Source organism: Lonchura striata, chromosome 4 (genome assembly GCF_050655825.1).
Source record: "Lonchura striata isolate lonStrDom1 chromosome 4, ASM5065582v1, whole genome shotgun sequence".
Taxonomy (NCBI): Eukaryota; Metazoa; Chordata; class Aves; order Passeriformes; family Estrildidae; genus Lonchura; species Lonchura striata.
In genome coordinates this window covers 31653168-31672812 of record NC_140706.1, presented here as the reverse complement: position 1 = coordinate 31672812, position 19645 = coordinate 31653168, and the positions used below count along the sequence as shown (strand labels likewise).

The 19645-nt window shown below is 35.9% G+C and overlaps 1 protein-coding gene across 6 annotated transcripts in view; it reads right to left on the bottom strand.

Moving 5' to 3' along the window:
* The window catches only part of SORBS2 (sorbin and SH3 domain containing 2), a 144511-nt gene that overhangs the window by 10989 nt on the left and 113877 nt on the right, over window positions 1-19645 (bottom strand). For 3 of the 6 annotated variants that reach the window (XM_085578698.1, XM_077782879.2, XM_085578700.1), the window contains 8 exons: window positions 19110-19162; window positions 18236-18423; window positions 14456-16015; window positions 11676-11764; window positions 9130-9176; window positions 7741-7855; window positions 7518-7646; window positions 5594-5797 (listed from right to left, as the gene is read on the bottom strand). In XM_085578698.1, coding sequence (XP_085434824.1) covers window positions 5594-5797; window positions 7518-7646; window positions 7741-7855; window positions 9130-9176; window positions 11676-11764; window positions 14456-16015; window positions 18236-18423; window positions 19110-19162 — 2385 coding nt within the window. Of the gene's footprint in view, window positions 1-304; window positions 416-1594; window positions 2384-5593; window positions 5798-7517; window positions 7647-7740; window positions 7856-9129; window positions 9177-11675; window positions 11768-14455; window positions 16016-18235; window positions 18424-19109; window positions 19163-19645 lie in introns of all 6 variants that reach the window. The other 3 variants (XM_085578697.1, XM_085578696.1, XM_085578699.1) reach the window with 3 other exon arrangements.

Below are 19645 nucleotides of genomic sequence, written 5' to 3'. Positions count from 1 at the left end.
ATACAGTTCTGTTTTATTCAATTAACTAAGTTACATTGCTGTTATGGTATGAACTTGAAATTGAGTAGAAGGCTTTCTGCTTTCCTATCACTGGTATCTCCTTAAACTATTTAATTGTATTGCAATGGCTATAGTTTTACCTTATGTTTCACTTGAAAAAGGCCTATCAATCCTGTGTTTTTTATGTTATTTAGTATTAGTAGAGAAAGCAGTACATCTGAGAAGATCAAACTCAGTGTTAGCCTTGCAGTTGTTTAATAGACACGAAGATTTACAACAATCCATATTCAAGGGGTGCAGTTACCTTTAGCTGCAGTGAGTCTTTCTCCTGCTGATGAAAGGGTTTAGAGAGGAGAGGAGCTGAGAGGGAAGCAGTAGACAGGGATATTGTAGGAACGGAGTGGGAAGTAGGTGCCTTGGCAGAGGGAAATGAAGATTAGAAGAAAGATGGAAAAGAGGATCAGTCTCCTGATGTTCCACCAGAAAGCAGAGCTGGTTTAAATGTTTAAGAAATATGAGAAGTACCTGCGCTATAAAACTGTGTTACAAAATCAGCTGAAGGATGTCAAATGCTTCTTAAGGGGACATGTAACTAACCTGAATAATCACAAATCTCATGCTAATCTTATTATTAGTCATCTACTTTTCTGGAAGACATTTTTGTGTTGGAAAGCATTAAAAAGTTGCCATTTGTGGCCACGGATTTCACCTCTACTCTGAAGTTTTTCTCCTGTGTTTTTCAGGTCATTTAAGGGTAGAAGGTAATTAGAGGGCAAAATGTAATTAAATAGTTTAACATTTGACTTAAAACATATTGTTCTAAGCACCTGACTTCCATGCTGACAGTGAAAGCAACTACCTGAATAGTCTGTTGAAGTAAGTGCTGGACAGAAAAATGTATAGTTACATTGCAGCATTTAATGGCCAGCACACACGGGGTAGTTCAGTGATGTACTGTCCCAAAGAGGAACAGGGGAGGGCTTCAGGAGGAAGCATTTGTGTAACTGCCAAACAATCTGATCTGTTACTGTTAGTCAGATCCTCCTAACAGAGCCTGCTATAAATACATCAGCTGGTGAGCTGACACATGCCAGCACAACCTGCAGAGTCTCTGCAGCAGGCACAGAGTCCCTCACTCTGGAGGCTGTTGACACATTTGCTTGCTGGGGCCTCTCTCTCCAAAGGGGCAGCATGCAATGGGCTCGTGAGGGAAATGGTTCACTGGCTTTTCACATCAGAAGCTCCTCGGCAAGCAGCAAGGACAGGAGGGAAAGGAGCAACACAATTGATACATCATAGAATTTACAATGGTGCATATGCTGGCTTCTGAGAAGGGACTGTCCCCTAATGCTGACAATTTTTAATCACAGAGTTATAGAATGGTTTGTGTGGGAAGGGATCCTAAAGATCATCTAGTTCCGACCTCCCCTACCATGGGCAGGAACATCTTTCTTCTTGAACAAGCCTGCTCAGAGCTCAGTTTTATCAAATGCAATTATGTAAAAGTGTGCCTGTACACAATATGAACAAGGCAGAGAATATTTATACTAAATTATCTGAACACAGAAGTCAGGGTTGTCAGAAATTAAAATACCTTATCAATAGTTGGTGAAGTATATCCTTCGTAACAATCCATAGAATCTTCTTCACTTGCTATTGGGAATTCTAAATTGTCATGTAGCAGATCCTCCTCTATATACAGTCTAGTCAGTTCTTCTGTTGTATCTCCTGCTTCTCCAGAGGAATCTGATTCTTGAGGTTCTGACTGATCCTCCCTATTAAGTGACAGCTCTGCAGTACAGATTTCCTCTTCATTTTCAGCACTTGCAGCTAGCACACTGGACAAGGAACCTTCTTCATATGGCGAAGGGATGTTACAGATGGTGCTACGTTCACCTTCTCTTGTAGTATCTGACAAATCTCTAGGTACTTCAATAACTAAAGAGTCAATTATGCTTTCTAAGTCTTTATCTTTTCCTGACTTGGTATTGTTGCTAACATGCTTATATGCTATACCATGAGATGAGCTGGCTGAAGATGAGACAGAGGGAGATACAAGAGAGGACAGAGGAAGATCTGTAGGAGAGCTGAGAAACACCTCTGTATTTGGCATAAAGTGACCGTCCTTAATGTGGTGAATGCTATTACTTGGGGAGATTGCTACAGCTTGGGAGGTTGCTAATGCCAAAGAATTGAGTTCTTCTAAGTCACAAAGAAAACTGTCTGGAACTGATGCAGAAGTTAAGTTGCACATGCCTGAAGGTGAAAACCCAACAGTCCTTGAGAACAAGTCACTACAGTCAGCCTGGAGAATCTTTTGATCAATGTGTGACCAAGACGACGGAAGTTGTCTGGAAAGTGGGGTCAGTGCTTGGGAAGGCAACTTCAAAAATAAGTAAAACATGAGAATAGAAATAGATAAGCATGACAGAGAATTAGGATATGAGTAAACTGGAAAAGAAAAATGTCTGTGCCATCATCTGGATTACAGGGTACAATTTCAGTGACCATGGGTGTCTGAAATCACTACTATATGAATCAGAACAGCAGGAAAGACATTTGAAACATGAAACTATCGGGTTCTGGCTTAGGGCATAAATGTCAAACATGAAGACAGATCTGAATCGTTACATTCATGAAGGCAACTGCATTTGATCTGCTGAAGTTATGTTACTTATGGTGCTCTGTTAGTAAGCCTGTCACAGGTTATTAAATCATACAATTAATATTAATGAAATTTTCCCAAACCATTACTCTTATTTTGAGAACAGCATTTTCAGAAGTACACTTCAGATGTCATTATATACTTCTCTCCAAGCATAACAACTGAGGTAATTTCTAATTATTAAAATGTTAATACTTTTATTTTTCTTAGTACTTCTGAGTAAATGTTTAAGAAACATCTTTAATACATTGCATACTTTTATTAAGGCATGAGCAGCTGCTCAGAATGAATGAATTTGAGAATTCAGAATTAATTTGTTTTTCAAAATTAACCCTATTAGTTCAAAATGATGTCAACATTTGTGAAAGGTACATTCAGTTCAAACTGGACATAGGCAGTCAATGATGCTTTTAAAGTAGTGACAGCACAGTACACAAGAGTATGCTTTGAGTACCGTTACACAATATTGATTGAAGTATCCTTCTGGTAAAAGAAACGTCCTTTTCTAAGAATGAGAGACTGGTGAGTCACACGTACACAGCATCAGTAGATATCCATTGCTTCAGTAAATACTGAAAATGCATTTTTATTACTATTAATCCTCAAAATTAAATTTGAGCAAAAAATATTTTTATCTAATTGCTACAACTATCCAGAATAATTAGCTGTACACCTCTAAGTTATCTGGATGACTACAATTTCAAAAATCTACATTAATGTTGCAGAATAGGGAACTTAGTTTACTTACCTTCTGCTTGAGTTTTGTTGAGGCAAACAGCTTTATATTACAGTTAGACAAACCTTTGCTACAGAGTCTTCTGTACCAAAGTAAACAGTAAAGACTGATACAGTGTAGTCTGCTAAAGCAGAGTTAGGCTGCTACAGAAATACTCAGTCAATAATACTGCTGAGGAGATCTTACCATTTTTAGTTTCCCATGGCTATAAGCTGCACTAGATCTAAAGACATAGATGAATTACGCCAAGTTACAGAGAGCAAAACTTGCTCATAACTTGTCTTGCTTATTTATTTTACTGCCATTAGGCCAAAGAAATTTAGTACAATTGTCTAGCAACAAGGAGCAATATGTGGCAAAAATCTCCAAAGGAATAGAGAACCTGGTATCAGAAAGTGTGGTAAACTCTAGAACACCTTCAGGACTGATGAAATTCTTCTAGGTAGCCAAGAACAACATGCCTTCCTCATAGTATTGCCATTCCTGAATACAGCTGAATCCAGAAAAAAGATGTCTGTTTAAGAGTCTCAGTGGGTGGTGGTTTTGTTTTTTTTTTTTTTTTTTAACTTGATTCTTGAAGTATCCTATGTTAAAAAGAAGGCTTCTACCAATTTCCTTCCCTCATGAACTTATTTAGTAAAAGCTAATTTAATAACAGCGGTAGAATACTTTTGTAATATGGATGTAAATGCTCAACAAGGACTATGGAGCTTCAGCAGGATACCTTAGAGAAGCCTGTTCCATAGAAAACAGGGAGAGGCATCTCTGGAATAGGGAGCACTTAAGCTGCCTCATTGACTTGCCTTCAGGACCCTCTGGATCCCTGTAACAATAAGGGACCCTAACTTATGAATATCTCAGTTGGCAGCTACAGAATTTGATGTTAATTGATTAGTTTTGTGGGAATAGAAGAGATAGGATCTAGTCTCTGTTGTGACATGTTCTGGAAAACCAGACAAGACCTGTCCCAGCAACTGTCCCAAATTAACTTGTACTTAGTAATAAGAAGTATTTTCAGAGACTACTGTTGCCTATAAATTATCTTTGGCTAGCTTTTTACAACCCCAAAGTAGTTAGTAAATGTGGAACTTATTTCAAAGTCGAAGCATATAGATGACCACCAACTATGGAAGTAGATAAGAATAGAAAAGGGGACAAAATCAAATGAAACATGAATTAATAGCAGGATAAAGAAGTTTGTAATTACATAAAAAACCCACTGCCCATGCTGAAGAGATAAACAGCAAAAGTAAAGATGAAGACCTAGAAAAGTTTCCATCTCAAATGTTCAAAGTAATTGATAACGAGTTCATTCTAAACACAGTTTGCATGCAGAAACTTCCTTAGTTTCTATCACTGCTAAAAATGTTATGTTCCCTGCACAGGTGAGTGCAAAGCCTCACAAATGAACGATAAACCAGAACACAGCAATCTTTCTGCAGCATCCTGTAGTATGATTTGTGATGATTATCTAGACTAGAAAGGAAAACAATTTGGAACCTACGGTACACATCTGGTGTGAAAAATATACAACCATAAAGGTTTGAATTCAAGTTCATTGACAATGTAATGACAGTCACCTCACTCCTAAATGAAACAATACTGTCAGTTTGTACCACTCCAAAGAATGTACCAACATTCTAGCTTCCTCACAGACTGTGAATGGCAAAAGGAGGAAGATTTTGCTACAGAGTCGCTGGCTGTTCTCCTTTGCTTCCAAAGGTACAGAACTGGTCTTGGCAAACTGTGTCCTGCATGCTTATGGAACCATAGGCTTTTAGGATGGTGTTATGGGAATCTCTTCACATTGTACTAATAAAAGTCTGCTAGACATACCCTTAATGCTTAAATTCTTGTTATAATTTGCAAATTATTGCAAATAATATTTGCAAATTTGCAAATTATTCTTGCAAATATTTTTTTTTTTCCTGTTGGCTTGACTTTTCTGCCCAAATTTCATCTGTGTCTACTAAAAATAATGTAATAGCCAATGAAGAAAAGAGCATAAATCCTGGCAGAATATGAGACACACTTGACTATAAAAATTATTTATTAATGTAGTGCAATTTTACTGTGCAAGAAAGAAAATGTTGTGTAACTCACTGCCTAAGTTATGTATAATGTTAACAAAAAAATTACAAGTCCTTCTAAACCCACTCTAGGGGTGGCAGCTAACATCGGAAAATCCTTACCTTAGTTGAACTTAAATGATGTATTCTGTCACTAGAATAGCTTTGGGGTATTGGAGGGTCAGGATAGTCATCAACACCTTTTGATGGATTCTTTTTGATGACTTCTACATAGGAGACAGGGAAGATGCCTTGTTTGTTGGTTCCTGGTATTTTACCTTCATACCAGTTTTGATCAACTCGCTTAAGAAGAATTACTCTGTCTCCCTGAAATGCATTTTGAAAATGGATTATACATTGAAAGTTAATTTTGTATATAACAGATATTATTTTAACACATAATAATATCTTCCTTACAGTGGTGCTTCCCATCAGTCTTGAGCATCATCTCCATATTCCCATTTTTCCTCCCATTGCTAATAGCCATATATAAAACTACCATCCCAGTAAAATGAGGGGTTAGGCATGGACTAAAAATGCTGTTCTTTCTTCTGAGGGGAATCTTATGTAGTCTGCTCCTCTTGCTTGGGTGATTACCATTAACACTTTTAATTGGAACATAACCTGTTTTAATTGTTGGCCAAACCATCAGCTAATGCCCCAACTATAGTATGCATAGACTGATATGCCCATTTTTTCTTAAGAGTGATAAAAGTCAAACAATGAAATTCATGCAAGTGCTTTGTTCAGTAAAACTGTATTAAGTGAAGGTAGTAAACTAAAAATTGTGAGTCTGTTGTAAATATGAGAGAAATAAGTGCTTTTCCTATGTAAAATGGGCAGGGCCTCACTGTTCTTGGAGACTGTAGAAATTGAAATGGGAAACATCAACTTTATATTCAAACCTTTTACTTCATGAGCTACACCCTTCTTTGGTTTACATGATGTTCTTTTCACCAGATCTTTCTGAAACAAATCCTTGCCTATTAATTTTGTGTTTTTTGGGTTTCTTTAATTTTGTTTCAGTAGTTGATGTGTGGAATTCAATACAATTGACTTTAGTGAGATGGAACCAAGGAAAACCAGTGTAAATCAACTATCCAAGCAAACCAAAATTGGGCCGTCAAGATTATGATCACCCAATAATCACAAAAGCTAATTTTATAAAGAAATAAAACATTAAATTACCCCCAATCTCTAATTTTTCTACGTTGCTATTCCTGGGGTTTTTTTAGACCTCTCTGACTTTTACAAATGTTTAATGAATAAAAAAACACCCATTATTTTCAGTAGTGTTTGATTAGGCTGTAGGTAAGCAACAAAAATCTCTATCCTTACTTTTTGTTCAAAAGAAAAATAAACCACTGAAAAGCTTCTATCAACACTAATTCTTAAAAATAGACCCCAAAAAGTAAGGGGCAGAATTTCCCAGTGGATGAGAAGTACCCACTACTTACAACTAAGTATTTAATATCTGCAATATAAAATTTCTCTACAGTATTAATATTCCAGTGTCTAATAAACTTCGGAAATTAAACAGTTATTTTGTTCATATGCAATAGACAACAGGATATGCATACGAAAGATAACAGAACATTATAAACAAAGAACTGTTATTAAATAAAATATTTACAATCACAAAAATATCTCAGGCTTTTTAAAAAATCTTTTATCTTCTGTAATTTTCTATTTATTTTGCATTAAGATCCTTACTATAATAATTGTGACAGGCAGGAATAATAATTAAATAAAGGAATAGATAATTGAAGTGAAAATTCAAAATTTAGCTGGATAGTTAGCAGATGATTACATATGCTACTCTGCCACAGTCCAAATTAAAGGCAAAACACAGTTACAGTATTTGCAGCTAGCTGAGACACTGCAAGCCAACAAGCTATTATGTTAGAGTTTCCTACCATGGCATTGCTTTGTGCATTGCACATCTTGAATGCAGAATGCAAAAAGCACAGTATTTACCTATATATAGATTCTGTGTAGCAGGAAACATTACAATGGTATTTTGGTGGAAGATAGTTCTCAACTGTACCTTTCTAAGTGATAACTCCACATTTGTGTCTGCGCTGAAATTATATTTGGCAACAGCTTCTCCAATCTCTCCAATCTGTGCAGGGGGAGGTGGCCTGGCAGGCTGTGCTTTTTCTGGGGGAGAAAGTTTCTAAGGAAAAAGAAAAACCAGATTTTCGTCATTCTCATGTGGTTTGTGGACCTATTATCTAAATTAATTAAAGGAATTAAAACAAAGAACAAACCTCAACATAAGAAATTGGGAATATTCCAACTCTTCCATGGTGCTCACCCTCATACCAGTTTTGATCAATTTTCCTGAGGATATAGACAGTATCTCCTTTCTTAAAGGACAGCTCTCTGTAACAGATTTATTTAAAACAGATGTTTATGGCTTTACATTTAACTCTTCTCCCTGCATGGTTCCTGAGATCTTTATAGTTTGGAACTGAAACAGAATGTAACAACTAAACATTTGAAGAAAAAGTGTCACAGCTGTGGTACATTTATCAGTTGATCATAACACATAAAATCAAATGACTCGCATTTATGAATCTCACACAGTATCTATAGGTTACAAAGGCCTGTCTTACATTGTGATTCCAAGGAAGCATTGCTATTACCACCAGGGAACTTAGTATGATGTGTGCATGCTAGTATGATGTCTTTGGGATCACCTGTTTAAGTACTGCTTTTATGACAGGCATCAGAGAGGTACTTGGTGTATTCTTTATGTATTCAGCATGGAAACCACAGAACGTATTCCACATCTTTATGGCTTATCATTATCACTGCTCTACACACTTCTTTTTCATAGCAGCTATTCAGAAGCATGATGCACACAGGATTATGTTCTCACCATTTCTCGATACTCAGAGACTATGCTATGTTAAATGATGGATACAAAAAAAAGATAACTTTTAAAGTCACTAAGAATATTTTCAGATCCTGGCTTGGGAGAACTTTGCTGTATCATCCATTTGGTGATTCAAGAACTAATGTGCTGCTCTGGTAATTTCAGCTGTGAATTTTGTCTTGACATAGCTAATGTAATTCTAGTGTCTATATTTGGTCATATTTAAAAATTATTTAAATGTCTTGGATCATTGGAACAACAGCAGAAATGAATTGTAGACACTCTACTTCAACTCCTCCTAAATCAGTGGTTCCCAATATTTTGTTACAGACACTGCTTTTCTGCATGTCATCCTGTGACATGCAGAAAGCCTGTGTATGTTAAGACAGACAGGAAGAGGCTGAAGTGTTACACAGACTTTTGATAAACTCATTATCTATGACAGGAGTTTAAACAATTTACCCTCTGCCACCTAAACGTTATTCACAACAAACAAGAGCATTCAGTGTGTGTCCTTCACAACCTGTGCTCTAGAAGGCTGAAGATGCACAGCTGTTCATTTGTTCAAACAGATACAATGGAGAATATAGTAACTTGAGATAATTTTATTATAAAGTAACTTTTCACACAGTTTGCTAGTGCAGGGACTACTGTGACAGCAAGCAAGGTCCTCATGTCCATGGCATTCGCTGTTGAAACTGGATCAAACACCACTTAAGTGGTAGAAAGAGTTTGCTTGAATTATGAATTCTTGAATGAACAAAAGTCTAGTACTTACTTAGAAGTTTGAGCTTTAAAGTCATATACAGCTCTAGCTGGCAGTTTCTGAAAAACAGGTGAAGTGATTAATACATTCAGGTAGTATTACTATATGATAAATGTGTTTCGATTTTTAAAAGGTGACCAAGATCTAAAAAGAACAGGATGAGCTTTAGAGTGGTTCTTGAAGAAACAGGCAATGAAACATGAAACATACATTCTTTTTTTAAGGCAGGTGTTTGAGACTTAGTGTTCTAAAACCAGAAATAACTAAATTTTAATGCAGACTATTTTGCAATTTGATGCTTAAGAGAAGTACCAAAACAAATAAAAAAGTTAACTATGTCAATGTGACTTTTAGTCAACTAGATCTCTAGGTGCAACAGAAATACACATACTTAATATTCTGTAGTATTTTAGGTGCCTTTAATGTAAACTTGTTTTCTGCAGGCTAATTTCAATTGAAATTATGCATTACATTTATATATATATATATATATATATATATATATATATATATATATGCACATATCCTCTGACAGCTGGAAATGGTTGGAATATTTTTAATTTCTATAATTACATTCATAGTTTTAAGAAAGCACAGTACTGGAGGTGATCTGAGTCATCTGTGCACCTCTCTTGCTATCACAGGCAATCACATGATAACATTTATTTCATACATTATCAAATTCTTTCACCAAGTACATGTAAGCTCAATACTGTTTAAAAAAAAAACAACCCTGTAAAATAGCCCTAACTCTCCTCACCTGTATAGCTGACACACTTCCACTGTTTTCAAAGCTGTAATGAAAATATGAACTGATCTGACCCAACAGTTTTACTCATGGACTGTCTGCATCTGACAGCACCAGATATTTCAGAGGAAGTGAAAAGCAGAACCACATGAGGGCATTTGTTAAAATTATTTAGTCTTGCTCTGCAAGTATTGCCCAGATAAGATGACCCCATTCTAATAAATGCCTCTCTGGGATGTACTAGTGACTAGAATGAGCTGATGATGCTATTTCTGAGAGATGCTACTTGTCATGGTATTTGCACGTCTTTTTATGACAGGAATCAAAAGGGACACCTGTAAATTTTACATTTTACCTTTATTCCAGGCCAGGTGTTCTTGATTTGGTTCTCTCCGTTCTGGTCATTTTAAGACTAGCAAATCTAGCACACCTACAGAATTGTCCTCACTATAGCAAGAAGTCCCTGAAGTTATTATAGGGATCCTGTCAACTTGAATTTTGCCATACCAATATGATTTTTCCATTACAGATCTCCTTCAAATAAGATAGCCCAAATTTAAAAGCATTTTTCTGTTCTTTGCTGTTATTAAAAACGCTCTTTTAGACAGGGGGGGAGGAGGTCTTTTAGACATGAATCAACATATGATTCATATCAACTGCAGCTAAGCTCCATTCAGTCTTTCCTGATTTTGGTACAGCTGGTATTGTAACTATTAAAGCAAATAACAGAAAAAGTGGATATTAAAAGAACAGTGCAGCTATTTAAATAAAAAAAATACTTTGAAATGTACAAAACATACTGGAAATAGAGATGCCTTTCTTCTTTAATATTTTTAAACCTTTTAAAGTGATCTTAAAAATGTCTTGTAATTTAAGTATTTTATGTATTTTCAAATTGAAATATTATTTTCCATGTCACAAGATTCTTTAAAAGAAACATACAGTATGGCTTCTGGAACTTTTTTTAGCCTGTATTTTGTAATGAGAAATCTTTTTTTTTTAAATAAGACTTTTAATCAAATTGCAGAAACATAAGCATGTCAGTGGGGTATAAATGGATCTGAATTCAGTTCTAACCATACCACCATTTATCAAGGTATATAGCCCAGAGCAAAATCTTTTAAATTAGTAATTAAAACATAGTCACAGTTTATGTTGTTTGGAGAGAATTTATAGTTCTAGATCCATAAGCATTCTTAAGATACAGAATAATATATACTGTATATATTTTATATTTCAATATGAACTTTTCAGTGATGCTTAATGTTAATGTTACTTTAAAGGTGGTACACCTGCTTCCATTTCCTCTTCCAAAACATTACTACAAGCTATCAGTATCTAATTACAATCACCAACTGCTACAGATGTTAGAGACTCCTCTTAGGCTAACTGGTTTTGTCTAATCCACTAACAGTAGTGGTTTGCTGTCCAAACAAAAATAACAGTGAAATATAGGTGTTTTGAAACTACCAAGGTAGTTTCTTTGTGTAATACTTTGGATTTCTGAAGAGCCTTTCCTGAGTCAAATCTGTTATTTTTCTCTGCTCCAAACACACACTCCAATCAGTTTTGACAATAACTAGTGAGTTTATGTCCATGTCTATTTAATAATGAACAGAAGAATAAAGCTTATCTTACAAAGCTTGATATTATTTTAATTTCTTGAAGTACCAAACTCCTTAATGAAAAAGGAAGATGCTGTTCCTTTGGTCTGCATCATTATATAGTCTTAAAACCAAGACAAATCTTGTCTCAAATATGTTACCAGTTTTCCATATGGATATTGCTGTGTTATTTATTGTTTCATTACCTCTTTGTCTGTAGTTCCTCTTCTCTCCCTTGGAGTACATCGTCCCACATCAGTGAAAGCAGAAGAATAGCTTCCAGGAGACTCCTGGTCTACTGGAAACAGAAATTATGTGAAACTATGATAAACAAAACCATTCAAACCTGTGATGCTGCTTGCTTTCATTTAGGGGGGTGAAAAGATATTGAAATATATTATTTTACATTTAATAGAAAAGCATGTGATGTGATGGTTAAGAGCACCTTTAAAGGAAAAAAAAAACACTAAATCAAAAACAAAAACCAAAACTAACTTTAAGCAAAGGCTAAGGCTGTCCTCTGATCCAGAGCAGAAGAAACTATGACTGGGGATCAAGAGAGCGCATTTATGCCTTGCTGTGAAAAGGGATGCTCCCCTGCTGGCCAAGTGGAAGACATGACAGCAGTACTCGGACTCCATCAGGTTGCATGACATTGTTTTGGAATGTCAGCAATGTAAACACATAATTACATGCACAACACATGATTCAAGCATGCCTCAATGAGAAAATGTGAAGAAGCATTGTTTCCTCCTAAGTGATCTAAAATGCATTTCTACTTTACCAGGGGCACATGTTAGGCAGCACAAGGGAATTTAAAAGGATGTTACTTGATAAAAACAACTCTGATTTAAGAGATGGAACACAAATCATATTACTCACCAATCTATGTGGCAGATTTTTCTAAAGCACAGTTTACCAATGTTTATTTTCTCATGTTTTGATAAGGATAAAATCAAAATCATATACACTGTATAGCTCTGCAAGTTGCAAATGTGAAATGAAAATAGAAATACTTAATGAACTGTCTCTTAACTTCTGAGAAGTACTGTTTTAGTCTCCTACTACCACAGTGATACTTTCTAGTGAAAATGTGATTTATGTTTGTCTTCCTTTGACTTCATTATCATGATCTGTTGTTACCAAGCTCATACATTTCTGAAGAAATAAAAGTGGAACAAAGAAAAGAACTGAAAGCATCTCATCCATTCAAATTGGTTTTTGGCTAAGCCACAGAAAGTTGTGGCTGTTGATAAATAAAGTGGAGGTAAATAGATAATTTTATTATTTATACCATTGTTTGTAAGCATATCTATCAGAGTCCCAGTTCTGAACAGCTTTTTTGATAAGGCAGGTGCTCCTGAATGAGGATGTACACCTACTGCATAAATCTAAAGATACAATGAATGACTCCAAACACATCTATTTTTTCCCTTAAATTTCTAGCAGTATGAGAAGGATATTGGAAAGGAGGGAAAATGTAGAAGCTTTAGGACAAAAAAAATCTCCTCTTTTTTTCTGCAGTTCCTTATACAGTCAATACTGATAGTTTTTAATCATCTGCTGTGACCTTCAGGTCTCTGTGGCTATAAGAGATGCACACAGATCCAAAAAAACATGAAAACTTGATTAGAAATAGAGCTCAGCCATGACCGGTGCTGATAGAAACTAATGGAATATTCTGCTTTACTCATTCTCCACGCTGCTTTAGGGATATTAATGTTAACAGAGTGTATTGCTTTCCTCATGCCAGGCTCCTTCATAGCTGCAAAAGCTATTAGAAATCCACATTTTCTTTACACTATGGATTTCCTCATTTTCCTAGACTAGAAAATTCTCATTTAGCAACTACAATATGTGAAAAACACATTTTTCAATAACTTCAGTCTTATTATGTAGTACTGTCTGCCAGGATTATGATCAGGCCTTGAGTATGACTAATTAAATTCTGAACTGCGTTTTTTATCTGTTTTTTACCAAATTTGTTTTTCTAAATATGTCTATTACAGTAAGTTAAGAAAAGATGGTAATAGCTACAATTCTGATTTCTCTTGAAATACATATTTATTATTGTGCTACTTGCAAAAATTACACAAAAATATGCGAGAATAAGGATAAGATGGGCCTGATCAAATATTGCATAATTTCTATATTAAAGACATTCTCTCTTACATCTGTTTTGGATTTCAACAATATCTTATAAGCATTTTTTTTCTTTTTTTTTGATTAAAATAAAAGAAAAAATAAATAAAAAAAAAAAAGAAGCAGAGCAACAAACTACTCAAATCAGTAACTTTAAAAACAGATTGGTCATACTTACCCTGACAATTTCATTCAAGTTTTGATTATTGAGAAAATCCCTTCTAAGAAAACAGGACATTTCTCAAAATTCATAGACACTTTGAAATTCTATGAAAAAAATTAGTTTTGCTGCCACAGAAATTGGAAATTGTTTGAACAGTGGAAATGGAAACTTCCTAAAATGACCTTAACATCTATTCACAAAAAGTAACACAAAGTAGCATATTCATAAGAAAACAGAATTGATTTTCTATGATACTGGCAGAATTAACAGCATTTTTATCACTTAGATTTAACAAAATTACATTGTAAAACACATTTTAGATTCACATTCTTTTTTTCTTAATGATAAACAAAGGTTATTGGCATACTGTTTTCAGTTTCACCAGCATCTTATGATGCATAAATTCACTGTTTAGTATCATCATTATAATTTATAGAAATAATTTCATTTCAATTAGTTGAAATGCACTGCTACTTCAGTTGTCCTGATTACTGTATTTTGTGAATAGACAGCAAATTTATCTGTCCTCAACACCTCTGTGAAAATGATGTCCTTCACTAACAATTCTGTGGGATGAAAGCTTCTTATGGATGACACAAAGTGGAATGAGAAAGGGTGGGAAACACAGGGAGTAAGGTTGGATAAGTCAATCACAAGGATAGAGGAAGAAAGTTAATCCACCTTGGAAACACAGTGCACTATCATTGTTGTTAGTTGCATCGATGTCTGGAAAAGAGGCACTAAGAGGTAATCTTCCACAATCATTCTGGTACAGTGGACAATGGATAGCACCATCTTGAGGCAGTGGATGAAAAGGCTGGTGCGTGGGACTCTTTTTCAGAGCCTTAAGAGATGAATTCCTTTCTGGAATGTCTGGAAGCAGCTCAGTAATAAGTCTGTGTAATATACTGTTGTCGGGCAAGCTTCCCCGCCTTTTCTCAGCTTTAATTTGGTCACAGATGTCTTTAAGTGCAGAATCTAGTGCTTCAAACACTGATGACTTGCATTTTTTCTTTTCAGTTTGTTTTTTAGGAGCTGCACTTTTTTTCCTCCGGAAAGGCACTGGACTGACGAGGAATGCTATCTTAGACAGGCCGGATTCTGCTTCCTGTCTCCTTGGATCTTCAGTGGTTTCTTGCTTAGCCCTTTCATGTTTTAGCATGGTGGTGAAGCGGGTATAGGATGCTGGGCATCGCCCTTTGCAGGAGCTGATGAGATGCCTATGGTGGTGGTGATGGTGGTGGTGGTGATGGCCTGATCCATAAAAGCTTTCAGATGAAGTGAAGGAAAAATGATCAAAGTCACTTTCACTACAAAAGGATGAACCCTCTATCTGGATAAAGTCACTGAGATCAGAAACCACTCCGTCTTGATCGCTGTCTGAAAAATCTATATGTGATCGTTGTGGCTCATCACTGGTCACTTCAATATGAATTGGCACCAGGGTTTTAGACTTGTAGCTCCGTTGTACCTGAGTGGGATGTCTGACTGGAGTTTCTTCTTCCAGCAGTGATTCAATAGAAAATCGCCTCTTTGGACACAAGCCATTTTTAGGAGGCTCTAATGTAACAGTTGACAACATGTCATCACCAAGGTTCGGCATTGATTTTGACTTCTGAATTAACTTTTCAAATTCAGATATTCTCGTTGGCACCATGTCTCTGGGCACCTCCTCAGTAGAAGACTCTCTCCAGCCTTGAAGAATCCCTTTGTGCTGTTCTTTTTCATATTGCAGTATTCTGGACTTGACAGAACAAATCACCTCAGAATTCATCAAGTCCTTGCGATTGATGCGGTGCATCTTTTTGTACATCTTCAGGAAACCTGGAGCATCATGTGCAGATCTGTGACGAACTCTTGACCTACCACTACCATGGCCCTCAACACATGGGGAGTTCCAGTTCATTGAACCAATTTCTTTGGAGTCCTCCTCACATAACAGAGAGCCCATGCTTTCAGCCTTGGCCTGTGCATCGGGATAGCTGTCGTGATCATCTGTTAACAGGTCATCACAGCTACGGGATTTCCTCTTTGGAGAAGCAGCTTCCTCTGTGCTACTCCAGACTTCTGCATTTTGTCGAGTCATTTGCCAGCCATTCTTGTAGCTGGTTGCCCTTCTTGAATCATTTGGAACAGCTAAATGTTGTCTGTAAGTGCTACAGTAATCTAATTCATTTGAGGTGTTGTGGTTGTGCACTGAGTAACTTAAAAGGGATGGATATACTTTGCTAATATCCCCACCTTTATAATCCATAGAGCAGCATGATAAAAAAGAAACATTGCCAGAAATTAAAAGATTCAGAAAGTTGGAATTAGCATCAGTAAGTATTAGAAAGACTAGAAAAGAGAAAGCAATTAGTGCATCTATCAGCTTAGGTCAGTACATAGTTTGTTACAGCCTAGGACAGCAGAGCTAATAATTAAGTTATTTTCCAGCTGCAAAAATACATTCATGATAATTTGAACAACAAAAAGAATTCCTTATTAATTATGGAGATGTTATTTCCTCTACGACCCCTGCCATCAAAGCAATATAAGAAATGAGGCCTTAATTGGGGATTAATTGGGATTTTTAAGCAGGTCAAGACAATAAAAGCTGCAAAGGTTTTAAAGAAGCCACACAACAAATCTAGACCTCAGGGTAATACGGACTTTTCCACCTGGGCATTCTGAAAAGGTTGTTTACGGTTTTTAAGCTGTATAATGCTCCAAGTTCACAGAATCCACATATTCTAAGATTGTTAAAGATAAATCTTTGTATCAGATCAAATAGGAAATTTCTCCAAGTCATTCAGAGGTAGCCTGTTCCTTCCCTGGTGATACCACTGAAGGGAGAAGTGTTTTATACAGCTTATTCAAAGCAGAACAAGGCAGTTCAGGAAGTGCTATTCAAGTGTAAAGGAAGGTGTATTCATTTACTCAGCCTAACCACAATGCAGAAGTAAAAATAACCCTTAGATTGACTTCCATAACAAAGGCCTGAATTTTCAAGCTTTAAGACATATTTTTATGTGCATGGTAGATCTAGAAGACACTATGAGACAAATCTGGAACAGTGGTCTTTCATAATGATACTGAACTTTCAAAAATAGTTTCAACTGGCAACATTCAGTTCAGGAAGGGTGCTTCAAACAGTTCAGTCTGCTTTCTAAAAAAAATTAAATCTAGACCTGAAAGTGAAAAACTTGAGTTCAAAATTCATGCTGATCAAACAGTTTATAATGTGCTCCTTCTTTAACAAATTGGTTAATTTTAAGAAAAATTAACATTCTACAGGGGTCATAATGCTGGGAGAGAACAGTGTCAGCTTCTGAAAGCTAATTGGCTGTGGAAGCTATTCTCAATGGAAGGATTTGCAAACACAGGAAGTGTTGAAGTCATGCTTACTACTTGTTATTGGTGGTGGAGTCAAAGGCACATGCAGACAAGTGGAATTTATCAACTTTTTACTGCCTGGTCTGGTAAGTCAAATGGATGAGTTAATCCACTTTTAAAATTACTGCTATAACATTTAATGTTTTAAATGTTTAAAATACATTTGCTTTTCAGCCACCTCACTCTCAATGTTCCTCACTGCTTTTCTTTGACACTTTCTGTTACAGTCTGGATGTTATGTTCTTTTCACTGAGAATTTACTGTTACAGAAGTATACTGATTAGTATAGCTACAAAATAGAGCAGTTAAGAGAATAATGATAATAATTTGAACAGAAGGAGACATACTGTATGCAGTATTATTCTATATATTATTTTATGTTTTACTGGAAGCTTTTTGTATTTCTAGAAAAAATCAAACCTCCAAACCCACATGAACTGACTCTATGATCTCTTTCTTGAAGAGATGTGGAAAACAGTAACAGGATGGTGAGTTACTTACAAAAATAAGCTAATTAGATTGCATCAACTGTACTATATACTTCCAAGGATTTAGAAAGTAAAAAATCAGACTATGGATGCTTTCTTGATTAAATTAGGTCCTGATAACTATGAATATTTTCTTGATTACATTAGGTCCTGATAACAGCTTAGACATCAGCTACGAATTTAAAAGGTCTGCTAAGCTGGACACACACCTTTAATCTTACAGGTTATTTGTCTCAATTTACTTTCTCAATATAATACAAATAGTTTTAAAATCACAATCTAGTAAGAGAGAAGTAGAGTTAATAAAAATATTAGGGTTTATATATTGTGGTAGAATTATATATTGTGGTAGTCTTAGTCAATTCTCTTTTGTTAGAACAAGCAGTTGAAACTGGAAAATCCTTATTACAAATTCAGTTTTTCAGCTTAAAATTACACCTGTAAGAATAAAAATGTCAGCCTTTCACCAAAGGCCCAAAGCTGTTGCTTCACATCACATCCCCTGGGGCAACGCACCGAGCCAGGAGGCAGCTGCTACCAACACACAGTACAACACATCATCAGTAGTTTTCTGCTAACTAATGTGGTCTCCTCTTACCTTTTGCTCTTGATGGAGAAGAAGGAGATGAGCTAGTTAAAGGCTTCCTAAGGGTGGAAGATGAGCCCTGTGTGTCTGTACGGCCCAGGTTAGGTCTGTTGGCGTTCTGATCACTGTGTGCCCTCTGGTGACTTACAGCGGGCTCCGACTTCCTTCGCTTTCTGTAGTCACTCGCAGTACTTGCAGAACTACAGAAAAAAGCAGTATCAGTAGCAGTCTGATTCTGAGATCAGAATTCAGGAATTTAAGAAGTAAGGTCATAATTGTATTTTTTTTTATAGATTAAAAAATGCAAAATAAACCCATGAAAAACCACATAAAGTGAAGAAGCACTGGTCTCACACATCTTACAGCCTATTTCCCAGTGAAAAGATGAATTTGTTCCTAACCTGATTGCTTTAAAGTTTTACACAACATTACTATGCCATTTTCTTTGAAATAAATGCATTGAGATCTTTTAGACTATTTTTTGGAACTAGAGTTTAGGTGCAAAGATAAGCACCTAAAGAGAAATGAAAAGACAGAGACTGAGAACAGTCAAGACATCGTGCTTAGGAAAACAGCACTGAATATGCTGCAGGCAGTAAGGGTCTTTTAAAGAACACACGACTTCTGCTGAGAGAGAAGCTCAGGGATATTAGTGGAAAGACCCAGAACACAGTGGGGTTAATTTAAATACAAACACTGAGTCCTTGTAGAACTAAAATAAAAGCTACACATCAGTATCAAAATCAGCAATCTCTCCAAGCATTTAATTTGCCAATAGATCACAAGGTGAATATCTGACTCTTCACAAAATCTGCTGATTTCAGGTCCCAAAGAAGACCCTCAGGCTGGACAATCTGTTTGCTGAAGTATAGATAGTATTTTTTACCTGGAGGGCCTGTCCAGGCCTCTGTCTGTTGAATAGTGATGATATAAGGAAGCCTGTGAAAACAAACATAGAGATTGTTATGTTTGTATTTGAAAAAAGAGTGACAATTTTTGTTTATCATGTTTGATGACTCCTTGTTACTCTGGGAAATTCTTTAACAAGAGCCCATAATAATTAGCATCCTGGGCACTCGATCACAGTCACAGCAACATTTCATGAGAATAAATGATGCAGATTTTAAAACCATAACTAGATTTCATTGCCTATTCTACTTCAGTATTTTTTTTTCCTTTGAAGCACTGCTAAATAATGATCCCAAATCATGCTTTTATATATACTTTTCAAAACCAGACACAGAACAGCTGAATATAAAACCAGAAAAATCTGAAATGTATTCCTTTGTGTGCATGTGAGGTCTCCAAATCTTGTCTTCATCCCTCAATTACTCACCAAAATCCCACAATCAATAACAGCCAGAAACTTTTGTCAATCCCATGATGTTTGTGGTCAGCAACTGGCCTTATATACCTTATAAT